We start from the raw sequence: 12,384 nt of genomic DNA, 5'->3' as shown, positions 1-12,384 counted from the left end.
GATATGAAGTTGCAAAAATATACGAAGGGGAGAAATATGCTTTATCGATCATGCATTCAGTATTAAGGTCACGGGTCGTCCGTTTAAGCGCATGATTTGTATTTTTATACTTACTTTTCAATTGATTGTGACTTGTCATTGCTGCGTTGCTGGGCACTGACGAGACCTGATTGACGCATTTACTAGTAGCATGGACTAGGAAGCTAACCAACCAATTCATTTAAAATCAGACCCACAAAAAATGGAGTTTTTATCAATAATAGTCAAAATTTACACTCCAATTTCATAAATATCAGTTTTTATAAAAACTTTCAAATGTAGTCAAAAATTCACTTAAATTGACACAAATACTTTCAAAATTAAAATATAATTACCCATAAAACCAACCTCTTCACATTATCTATATTACTAAAACAACAAAAGAAAAAGAGGAATTTTTTCGAAGACTAGACTCCCAATTATTCTGCTTCTTAATTATCACAACAAACACAAACATAGAACCTCAAAGATCGACCATGAAGAAATTCAAAATCTCATTTTGTTTTTGCTCGACTTTTGTAGATCTAAAACTTCCCCTTTCTAAGAATAAAAAACCTTCAACCAAAAACAATGGAACCCATATCAAGAGAAACACAGCAAAATCGCAACAATATTTGCCTTATGTTGGTTTTTCTGTTCCAAAAGAATACAAACACAGATTCATTTTATTTAATTTAAGAGAATGCAAGGGAGATATTATTATATTAATACAGTTTGAAATTAAAAGTAAAAAATCACATACGACAAGGCAAAAGCATTTATTCAACATCAGATAAAGGATTGGAAAAAATATGGTTTTTTAGTTTTAGAGTGAGTGAAGAAAGAAAAGCGATTGAATTTGTCAAGTCCATCAAACTTGAAATAAAATTGGGGTTTTGAGTTTTTAAGTTTGGTTTAGGGTTCATAGCCATAACTGGTAGGGTTAGAAGAAATAGTCAGCAGCAGTAAGCTTGGCCACCATAGTTGTGAGTTATTTGGTTTGTAAGTTCATTGTTATTTGGTTTAATTTTGAGGGTATTTGTGTTAATTTAAAGGGATTTTTGACTATATTTGAAAGTTTTTATAAAAACTGACATTTATGAAATTAAAGTATAAATTTTGACTATTATTGATAAAAATTCCAAAAATGGACATGGTTCTGCCAGAAGACGTCTAGTTCAATTAAAAATAATTTTGACTTCCACACCATTCGGACTCCCATATGTTTATTAACACATTACAAATGTATTTGATCATCAGAATTATTCAGTAAAATATGAAGTTGGGTTGTCCCGATCGAGCAACAACAGACTAGAAAAGCTTGTTTAAATTTGAGCACATCAGCTTTTCAGAAGAGGAGGAGGCAGCTTCTTGTCTTCCCATTTTTTCAAACGTTTCCCGGCTGTTTCCACCTAAAAACAATTCGATACCTCAAAATAATTAAGATGTGCAAATGATTAAATGCCATGTTTGGTGGGTCTAATTTTTAGAAGAGAATGACTGATTTAGACACAATTCCAATTCAGTTCATGTGGAGCTGCCAAAAGGCCGAAGTGAGTTCAAGTTCCAACTAGGTTTCTAATAGGCTTTAAGCACAATAATGGGGTGTTTGTTACACCGTACAAGTTTGGATTGGATTGGCTTGGCTAAGATTTTATCCCATATTTGTTTTATGTGGTTCTAATTTTAAGTGAGATTAACTAATACTGGGACCACAAAAAACACATCCTTAAGTGTTCTTAGCGAAACTTGTCTGGAGAGGAGGGACTAATAGTCTTGACCCAAGCAACAAGCAACCAACCCCACCCAATCGCCCCACAACCACTGACCCACCAAGCGGCAACCACAACCACCGTAACGACCACCATCCACAACCACCAAACACGACCACCAGCAACAGTCGCCCAAGAAGGAGAAGATAGAATGGAAGAGGAAGAGGAGAGGATAAAATTTTGCACACCAAAAAAAATAATAATAAAAAAAAAAATAAAACACTGAGAAGAGGAGAGAAAATTTTCGAAAAAGAGAAGTAGACAAAAGAAGAGGAGAGAAAATGGAGAAGATGAAAGAGAAGCAGAGAGGAAGACAAGGAAAGAGATGGATAGAGAAGAAAAGTTGAAAAAAAAATTGTCCTAGTCCAATCAAATATACATCAAACGTTGTACAAGTGTTATCCAACTTATGCCAATCTAAAACAGTACCAATATTTATTTCAGTCTACGACAATCCGTTATACTAAACCACCCTTAAAAGGAATATCAAGAGTAGGCTTCAATCATTGTGGACTGTCAAAAGGCTCGATTCTCTTATTTAGGAAAACTTTAACATGTGCAAGAATGTTCATTGAAATTACCTCTTTGTTCCAGTCCGTACGAAATGTTACCCACAGTAAGATGATAGTCTGCATGAATGTTCCTCCTATCATCCCCGACCAGATCCCCTGCATGTTCATTTCCAATTACTTTTTTCACATATTCAAAACAAAGTTTTCATGCTGTTTGTCCTTCTAAACCCAACATTTTCCTGTCCAATTCAGTGGCACGTGACATGCACATGGCATAAAATAATTTTTCTTATTAAATTAAAAAAAAAATCAATGTATGCTAAGTTGGAACAAGTATTATTATATATAGTTACCTCCGCACCAAGGTCGAACTTAAATCCAAGAAGACAACCAATTGGAATCCCAACCACGTAATAGCATCCAACATTCACATACGCAACAAATGCTTGCCATCCACATCCAACGGCCACCCCTGCAATTCAATTCAATACCATATATATATATATATATATATGTTGATTAACTTGGTGTATTTGTAAATATATTCTCTGCAGATGGACCACTATTTTGAAATATACTTATGTTGTCTTCTTATATGATCACAACGACGAGTCAAGAACTAGTGTTCAATCAAATGGAAAAAATATCACACGAAGAGGTGTTAAACGGGTCAAACTGAATTGAGCCGGCCCATTTAAAATCGTGCTTTTGACATATTCGTGTGAGGTCGGATCGACTCATTTGACACCTCACACATATCGCTCTAGTGTCATGTCTTTACATATATTATTATATACACCAGCCTCACACATATGACTCTAGAGTCTTGTCTTTACAATACACCAGCCAAAAAGATGTCATATCGGATATAACTATAATTAAAATCCAATTTGATCCCTGATTGATGGTGGCTAGCTGGATGGATAAGAGTGCTTACCGGACAGGACTGGTTGAATTCCGTTTAGGATAAGAGTGATGGCCAAGTAAGGAGTGAGGTGGGAGACGGCATTGGCCACTGTTTCACCGTCGGTGAAGGCGTAACTGATGACGTCACGGAAGCAGAGCACAACCACAGCTTCCACGACAGCAATCATTAACGACACAATTGTTACCACTAGAATTGAGAATGCTGCTGACTTTGGATTCCCAGCACCTAGCTCGTTGCTTACCCTTACACTGTTCCCACATATATACAATATCATTAACTGAATGTTAATTTGATATCCACAATATTACACTTAATTATTTTTATAATTAATCCAATATTATACCTTGCAGCTGCATTAAACCCGACTGAAACCATGAACAACAATCCAGATATCGCCATGCTGCATGCATAAGGCCACGAAACCAACACTAAAATTAAATCCATAAATTTCTACGTGTATACATGCATGCCCCTTTAATTCAAGGAGTTTGTGGTCATCATTAATTCTTGAATTTTAAATAAATATTTTATCCACCTTTGGATTAGATTTAAGAGTGATGACCACAAATTCCTTGGCTATAGAGTATACGAGAACAGGACTTGATGGGTGGATGACAAATGTGTATCTATAGATTCTATAGTCCAACCAAAAAGTAAAGACATGTCTATATATATGTTTCTGTGTGATAGAAAAAATTGGGGAATGACTCATGACATGTGTCGTTTTGTGATCAATAATGTCTTGCGGTCTCATCTCATGGATGTCCTTATAAAAATGTGGTTCCCACAAATTACACTGATGATGACCAATCATTATGATTTCGATATTTCGGTAGTCACAGTCAAACCCATATTTTTATTTGAAGTTACTGTAGACAATGAAAATTAATTAGGCATCACCACCAGATGATTTTTGTTCTTACCATACGGCCAAAGAATTTAACGCGAGCTCAGGGTTCTCGAGCAACCCAGCAATCAACACTAGCACCTGAAAGTACCAAGTCTCCAAGCACAGCATCACAGCCGACGCAGCCGATAGTTTCAGAAAATCCCACAACCCAGAAAATGCTTGCAAACTAAAACCACTCCACGTCTCCTTGCACCGACTGCTCTTTAGGATGTAAATAAACTGGGCCCCAACTATGATCCACCACGACAAGCTCAGAACCAACGACGCACCTATCAACCCCATGCCCAACTTGTACACAGCTACCCAGCTCAACAGTATATGCACTCCAAGTGTAGCTGCTGATATGTAGGCACTTGGGGCCACAATTCTCTGGGCTTGAAGAAACTTTTGCATCGGGAAGTTGATGGCGTAGGCAAAGATTTGTGGGATGAGACCGTAGACGAAAATGGCGGCTTCTGCAGCCAGCTTTAGTGTCTCACCAAATAAGATCAAGATGGGTTTGGATAGAAGGAAGATGAGAAGCAGTGGAAGGCCAGTGAGGGTCAGGACTATGGTTGCTCTTTGGAGGTATATGCCTAACATGTCATATTTTTGGGCACCGTAGGCTTGTCCACATAGAGTCTCCACCGCACTTCCCATGCCTAACTGCATGAGACAAGACCCAGACAGACGACAAAAGATAAGAATGACAACATAACAAGAGTGAAACATAACAATTTGACACATCATCTCTTAGTTGACAGAGTGAAACATAACAAGAGTTGAGGTTGTGGGACGTGTACCATGAGGCCGTAGGCGAAGAGTTGGACGCCGCTGTTGCCAAGGGAGGCTGCGGCGAGCTCAAGGTTGCCGAGGTGGCCGGCGAAGACACGAGTGGAAAGTGACATGGAGTTGTTAACGACATAAACCAGGACGGCAGGGGCTGCAAGGCGAAAGAGGAGATTGAGTTCAATCCATGTGGCCAGGCGGAGTCTCTTGAAGGAGGGCAGTTGGGTGTCAGATAGCACCTTCTCAAGTGGAGACTCCAAGCCATCGCCTTGGTTGGAGGCTTCGAGTGCTGTTGAGTCGGGTTCGGAGTCTAAGATGGGTTGGCGGAGTTGGTCTTGATCGTTGACCATTTGGACTTACAACTATACAGTCAAGGTGTTTGTGGCATCTGCAAAAATTTGATATATCGAGGAAATGGGTGCTTGGAAGGATTAATAATGAGGAGAAATTATACTAAACGACAAGGCCCCATGTAAGAGAACAAGTTTGTTTTCGATACGATGTGTGATTTTTTTTTTTGGGTCTGATTTTGGGTGGAATCTCAACCTTCTTCATGACATTAAAACAGGTTTGTTCACGTGTGAAAGCCTAATGGCTACATCCTACATGTGCTCCACATCATCCACTATATATTATCCACATATTATGTTTGAAAATTCGTCGCACGTGCAATGACATGTAAAAATGTGAATATGAAAATATTCCACCAACACATTGGAAAATTAGAAAATATTACAAGGCCTTACTTACAAGGAGTTGGACTATACCAATTGGTACTTTATTGAAACTGAAGCTAGTACATAGTATAGCATGGAGGGAAACTCTCATGCAACGGGAATAGTACTTTTCGCTATCCCCAATCAATAAGACAATGACACATGAAATAACTTTTGCACGTGTTATTGTGTTATTAGCCGTGAATAACAAAACAATGATAGGTTTTTCCATAGCACGGGAGCCAGAATTAATGAAACAACATTGAAAGTGAAAGGCAATACATGATTAATGCCCCCGGGCTACTGGGAAAGTGAAAGAAAGCTGCCCAGATGAATGATGCAGGCGGATGAAAAGTAAAAAAGCAACAACTATAGCCAGACAAGATGTGGGGATGGAAATAAGTTTATTTGGGCATTGCGCTAATCTTTTTGTATTTTATATAAATTAGAAGAAAAATTCGAAATTAAAACCTCTTATTATAGTCTATACATAAAAGTTATTATAAGTTTCGTAATGTAATGGAAACTCAATTATCTTATTTTTCTTATGTTATTTAACTACAAAATTACAAACATATAGATCAGCTATGTCATTGTCTAAATGTTTGAAGTAAAATTCGATTTCTTATCAAAATCCTGATTTGATTATAAGCGGTTTAGAGATAAATTCCCTTTCTAAATTCTTCTAAATGAAGGAGAAACCATTGTTTTCGTTATCAGTTGAAATATTTAAAATTGATCAGTATTGACGGGTCGTCTGTTTAAGCGCATGCATCATTGCTTGCTGGGCAGTGGGTAGGGATGGCAACGGGTCGGGTATGACAATACCATCCCCATCCCCGCTCTCCATCCCTGCTCCCATCCCTAAACTCATCCCCGTTTATTAGGTTTCGGGGAATCCCCGTCCCCGTCCCCGTCGGAGGACTATCCCTCATACCCGCCCTGAATTCCCGACTTTTTTGTATAAAAAAATATTTATCATACATTTTAACATTAAGTTTCATATTAACTTATCATTCAACATATCCAAATTAACTATAAAATTCAACTCAACTATTTAAAATCACATCAATATAAAATTCCATTGAAAATTAGGAAGAATTAGGAGAGGGAAGTTAACTTAAGGTTAAATATAAATATTATAATTATATATTTATTTATTTAAATATAAACATATATATTTTCGGGCCGGGTTCGGGGATGGGGACGCTAATACCATTCCCTCCCCATACCCGTCGGGGATTTTTCAAGTTCGGAGATTCCTGTACTCGGTACTCATTTAGACCCGAAATCTCCTCCCGTTAGAGTCGGGGACCCGACAGAAACCCACCCCTACGAGAATTTTTGCCATCCCTAACAGTGGGCACTGATGATGAGCCCTGGTTGTCGCACTAGTAAAATAAATCATATGTGTTTCACGAGGCGAATTTTGTGACGCATGGCATGATTTAGCTACTCGATTTCTCTTTCTATGTTATGGAAAAACAGCTGTCTTCTTACGTCTGTTGTTCTCAATTAGCTTTTACTTTGACTTGTTTTTGGACCTACGCGTGTCGACCCTAGAGGTTTTCTTTTGCAATGTGACACACATTGCAGTTGAAATTACTAAAACAGACCAACCGCAATTCTTGGATTTGATATAAACACGTTGGCCCAAAATGACAAGATGAGAGCAGCCTAATACAACAAAACAGACCAACCACAAAATAAGCCCAAAATAAACCCTTTCTCCTCCTCATCAAGTTAAAATATTTTTGGACTTCCTTCCTAATCAAGGAAAGGAACGTTATTACAACAATGCAAAACTTTCCATGCACGTAAAAAGCAAGCAAAACTCATGTAACCTCCCCGACGTCCGCCAGAGAAAAAAGAAAAGAGCAAGTTGAAAACTCGACTAATTGGTCAGCACTTCATCATCGGAATCCTTCTTGTCCTCGTAAGTGTCCAAACGACTCTGTGCTTTTTCAACCTGCAAACAATTATTTAACGTTATTCTAAATATAACTGTCCAATTGATAGTGAGATTAAAGTAGTTAATTATTATAGATTAGGCTAACCTCTTTGTTCCAGTCAGTCCGATATGTGACCCACAGTAAGATGATTGTCTGTATAAAAGTGCCTCCTATCATGCCAGTCCATATTCCCTGACAAAATTAAAGCAAACCTAAAATTAATTATACATAAAACCACAAACAATATATATAATTAAAGTGCTAAAAATAGAAAAATAGTATTATCACCTGAGCTCCGAAATCGAACTTGAATCCAAGAAGGCAACCCAATGGGATCCCAATGATGTAGTAACATCCCACGTTAACATATGCCACAAATGCTTGCCATCCGCACCCAACAGCCACTCCTTTTGTTTTTGGCCCAAAATTTAGAATCCTACATTAGGGAATATATATATCCAGAACAACACTCCAAAACGCACATTGCATTGCATGGTAAAGTCAAAAAACGACACACAGAAGAGGCAGATTTTGATCGAAAATAGGGCTACGTCGTATGATCTTGATGTTCAACTACTAAGTCCATCGCGTAGATTTTTAGATCGTTGACTGTTTGGTTTCTGGATTTATTAGACATTCATAGTCTGCCAACACATACCGACAAAAAAAATAGTAATAATAATAAAACTTGAGCAATCTCACGTACCAGACAAAACAGGTTGGATGCCATTGAGAACGATAGATATGGCTAGGTACGGAGAAAGGTCTGAGACGGCATTGGAGACTGTTTCTCCCTCAGTGAACACATAACTTATATCATGTCGTAAAACAAGCACAATTATGGCGCACACTGCCGATATGATGAAGGAGCTTGAAGTCACCACCACCACTGCAAATGCTGCCGATTTTGGATGTCCTGCCCCAAGCTCATTCCCAATCCGCACACTGCATAATTATTTATTCATCAATTAGTTCTCAAATAATTACTGGCTCAAGTGGTTAAAAACGATTATCCCTGTATCAGATAATGTCTTGTGTTTTGTGAAATTTACTGACCTTGCAGCAGCATTGAACCCCACAGCAATCATGAAGACCCATCCAGTTATGGTCATGCTGCATCAATTAATATCCCATCATAAATTAAAAGATAATAATTTTTATTAGATATTAGATAGTGATACATGCATGTCCAACATTTTTTCATGTGTGACGTAAAGAATACAAAGAAAACAATTATATATATACGAATACAAACGACACAGCTGACCACAATCTGACAGGCACACACACTTTGTTTATATCTTTTTGCAGTTTGACTACCAGTATTTTACGACGCTACGCTAGCTAATATCAAATACTTGAACGCACGCAGGGCAGGTTTTAAGATCTGTAACTGCTTAAGAAAGCATGCAAAGCATGTTTCCTCCTCATCACATGAAAACCATGTAGAAAGAAATACAGACACAGTTCCTGAGCGTTTCATAACACATTGACTTTGGTCAAAGCTTAAAAATAAATAAATAAATTGACTAGTTGTTGTGCCCACCCAGCTATCAGACTAGTAGCTACCAAATTTTGTTTTTTGTTGTTTTTTTTGTGAGTGGTTCTAATTAAGCAGAGCAAGAGTGAGTGGACCTTCTGACCTGATTATTAAGGTTAAGTGGCAAACTAATTAACTATAGTTAATAGCTTTGATTTCGCTCACCAAATAGAGAGAGCGTCCAATGCAATTTCAGCATTTTTAAGCAACCCAGCCAGCAAAACTATAATTTGATAGTACCAAGTCTCCAGGCAAAGCATGACGGCAGATGCCACAGACAATTTCAAAAAGCCCCACAGCCCAGAAAATGCCCCGATGCTAAACCCTCTCCATGTGCGTTTGCACCTTGGCGTCCACAATATGTAAACAAATTGCGCCACCACTATAATCCACCACGAAAAACTCAAAATCAACGCGGCGCCCAACAGGCCCCCTCCCAATTTGTACACCACCACCCAACTTAGCACTATGTGCACTACCAGTGCCCCCAGCGATATGTAGGCGCTAGGGAACACTATGCTCTGGGCTTGGAGGAACTTTTGTATGGGGAAGTTGCAGGCGTAGGCAAAGATTTGAGGGATGAGACCGTAGACAAAGATCGCTGCCGCGGCAGCAATGGAGGCTGATTCACCTAGGCCTAACAAGATTTGCTTGCAGAAGATGTAAATTATCATCAGTGGGATGCTAGTTGCTAGGAGGAGGATTGTCGATCGCTGCATATATATGCCTAGCATGTCGTACTTATGTGCACCATAGGCTTGACCACACAGTGTCTCCACTGCACTACCCATACCAAGCTGCACCAAAAACACACATGAATTAATTATACTAAATTAATCCCTGGGAACATAACAATCCGATCAATATGTTATGTTGTCAGATTGTTCATTAAACATACCATATTTCACTTATATTCGATCAAAGAAGATAGGCAAAATTAATTAATTAATTAGTTGTACCATGAGGCCATAGGCGAAAACTTGAATGCCAGTGTTGCCAAGAGAGGAGGCAGCGAGTTCAAGGTTGCCAAGATGGCCACAGAAGATTTGGGTGGACATGGATATGACATTGTTGAGCAAGTAAACCACCACCGCCGGAGCTGCCAGGCGGAAGAGGGTCTTCAGCTCAAGCCATGTGCCGGTTCGGAGGCGCTGAAAGTATGAGAGTTCAGTGTTGTTTAGTGTGTCTTCCAGTTCACGGCTCACTACATGCATCGAAGATGATTTGGAAAGCAAGAGGGGCTCAGAGAGCTCGTTATCACTAGAAGGCTCCATGATAGCTTGCTCTCTCTCTCTCTCTCTCTCTCTCTCTAGCCTTCCACTGTGAGCAGCTCATAAGCTCTGCTTATATATATATATGGCCCTGGGTGGTGCAAGTGGCGCCACCGTACAGGACCTACGAAAATCAAGTGTGTGTAACAACAAACTTTAAATAATTATAAATAAATAAAACTTAGCCTTCCACTGCAGCTCATAATCTCTGCTTTTATTATATATATATATATATATATATATATATATGGCTCTGGAGTGGTGCAAGTGGCACCATTGCGACCTTCGAAAATCAAGTGTGTGTAACAACAAACTTTAAATAATTATAAATAAATGAAACAGAAACAGGTTTTAAAAAAAGGGAAACATCAAACTAAGCTAACTAGTAGCAATTATATCAATCTCTTTTGTACAAGTATCAAAAAGTACTTTCTTCCACTATAAAAAAAAGAAAAAAAAACTTCATGACTTCTTCTTTCTCTTAAACTCTGATTTTTTAGTAAGTAATCATCATCATTCATCAATCTCTTTGGTTATTTTTTTCAATTTTTTGACAATTTTTGTTATTCTTTTAATTTCAGAAATTTAACATAAAAAAGCGAAAACCCAAATTCCTAAATTCATAAAAACCACTCAAAATCATATAGTCATATTCAATCAAATCTCAATTCAAATCCAGGTATGTATCTAAATTTCAATCTATATATTACATGACTTATTTTTTAAAATTATTGTCATGTTGATGATTGGTTATATAAGATAATATAGTTTTTAGAAATATTTATCTATTTCTTCTTAGGGTTATTTTCCAGGTTATAGGGTTTTAGAATTTTTCTTTATAATTTAACCATACCACCTACTAGAAAATACGTTTCCGGATATACAAAACGGCTTAGAAAAAGAAAAATCGAGGAATTGCCTCAATCTCAAAGAGGAGCTCTAGATAGATTCATTGTTAAAATCACATGCTACAATTGATGAAAATATTTCCAATGAACAACAAGAAGATAATGTTGAGGAATTGCAAGATACTGAAAACAATATGGATGAAAGTGTGGGTAATATTGTTAAGCATAATGAGAATGAAAATGTTGATATCGATGAAAATGTTGTTTTATGACATTAAGGTATGAATTTTTTTTAAAAAATAGTATTTTTCGTATTAGGTTATGTGAGGTCCCAATTTAAGTTTCGCCACAGGACACTCAAAATCTTAGAAACGGCTATGCGATGGCAAATCCTTTGCCATATGTTAATAAAAAGAAAAAACAAATATAATAAAAGTAATTTAAAAAAACAAATTTGACTTAATTGAGCGTTACATGTAAATAAATAAAAGGAACATGGATAATATGGTGTGTCACGTCTACTTCTCGAGTGGCGTTTGTGCCTCTCTGGGTTTCTTTCTCGTATGGGTCAAATATATCGGTCACCTAAATTATATTGAGAAAATATATTCTCTTTTGAAATGTGGCTGTTGTGTGTTTCCTTAGAGCCTTTCCATCCAGTAGCTGAGCCCAAGGCTGGGGGGAAAAAAAAATTTCATTCCAGCGTTCAGCCCAACCCCGGAGTGGATCCCACCAACTCGGGCCAGCCCGAAGGCCAGTTCAGCAGGAGGTGAAGCCCGCGAGCTGTGACTTCAGCGCTGGCGTCACGCTGACGTCAGCCTCGCGCTACAGTAGCCGCCAATGACTAGCTTCCACGTGTCGGCGTCTGGGCTCTCCGATATGATTTTTTCCTTCAATCCAACGGCAACCAATTTATCTGCAATAAAAAAATGAAAAAAAAATCGTAAAAACTTTTTCAAAAAATACCAAAAAAATTACTGAATTTTTTTTTTTTCTCTATACCTTATTTCCATTTTCAACATTTAAGTAAATGTCTTTGTCCTTTTACTTTCATTTATTTTTATATTACTCCATTTACTTAAGTTTACAATGTAAATAAAGAAGTACCCCCATTTGGATTCAAATAAAAATACTAGAAAATCAAATTCC

At 37.7% G+C, this 12,384-nt stretch overlaps 2 protein-coding genes across 2 annotated transcripts; both read right to left on the bottom strand.

The window, feature by feature from the left end:
- Nucleotides 1-1,244: 1,244 nt before the first annotated feature.
- On the bottom strand, nt 1,245-5,316 carry LOC117624695 (protein DETOXIFICATION 40-like). The gene is made up of 7 exons (XM_034356101.1): nt 4,923-5,316; nt 4,154-4,785; nt 3,574-3,630; nt 3,240-3,478; nt 2,656-2,774; nt 2,372-2,458; nt 1,245-1,430 (listed from the first exon to the last, which is right to left on the bottom strand). Exons 1-7 carry the CDS (start codon nt 5,256-5,258, stop codon nt 1,359-1,361), a joined length of 1,542 nt encoding a protein of 513 aa, XP_034211992.1. The 5' UTR covers nt 5,259-5,316; the 3' UTR covers nt 1,245-1,358.
- Nucleotides 5,317-7,262: 1,946 nt separating this feature from the next.
- On the bottom strand, nt 7,263-10,441 carry LOC117624814 (protein DETOXIFICATION 40-like). The gene is made up of 7 exons (XM_034356274.1): nt 10,076-10,441; nt 9,282-9,913; nt 8,633-8,689; nt 8,283-8,521; nt 7,865-7,983; nt 7,682-7,768; nt 7,263-7,593 (listed from the first exon to the last, which is right to left on the bottom strand). Exons 1-7 carry the CDS (start codon nt 10,388-10,390, stop codon nt 7,519-7,521), a joined length of 1,524 nt encoding a protein of 507 aa, XP_034212165.1. The 5' UTR covers nt 10,391-10,441; the 3' UTR covers nt 7,263-7,518.
- Between the last annotated feature and the right edge of the window lie 1,943 nt (nt 10,442-12,384).

Source organism: Prunus dulcis, chromosome 4 (assembly GCF_902201215.1).
Source record: "Prunus dulcis chromosome 4, ALMONDv2, whole genome shotgun sequence".
Classification (NCBI taxonomy): Eukaryota; Viridiplantae; Streptophyta; class Magnoliopsida; order Rosales; family Rosaceae; genus Prunus; species Prunus dulcis.
The sequence above is the reverse complement of the archived record's forward strand: the minus strand, read 5'-3'. Positions and strand labels throughout refer to the sequence as shown.

Bases quoted from the DNA above. Each gene is read 5' to 3' on its own strand.
- LOC117624695 (XM_034356101.1), bottom strand. From the start codon at position 5,258: ATGGTCAACGATCAAGACCAACTCCGCCAACCCATCTTAGACTCCGAA. The intron at 4,786-4,922 runs GTACACGTCCCA...TGTCTCATGCAG, and splicing joins TCTTCGCCTACGGCCTCATG to TTAGGCATGGGAAGTGCGGT. The intron at 3,631-4,153 runs GTAAGAACAAAA...TTATGCATGCAG, and splicing joins TTAAATTCTTTGGCCGTATG to CATGGCGATATCTGGATTGT.
- LOC117624814 (XM_034356274.1), bottom strand. From the start codon at position 10,390: ATGGAGCCTTCTAGTGATAACGAGCTCTCTGAGCCCCTCTTGCTTTCC. The intron at 9,914-10,075 runs GTACAACTAATT...TTTTTGGTGCAG, and splicing joins TTTTCGCCTATGGCCTCATG to CTTGGTATGGGTAGTGCAGT. The intron at 8,690-9,281 runs GTGAGCGAAATC...TAATTGATGCAG, and splicing joins TTGGACGCTCTCTCTATTTG to CATGACCATAACTGGATGGG.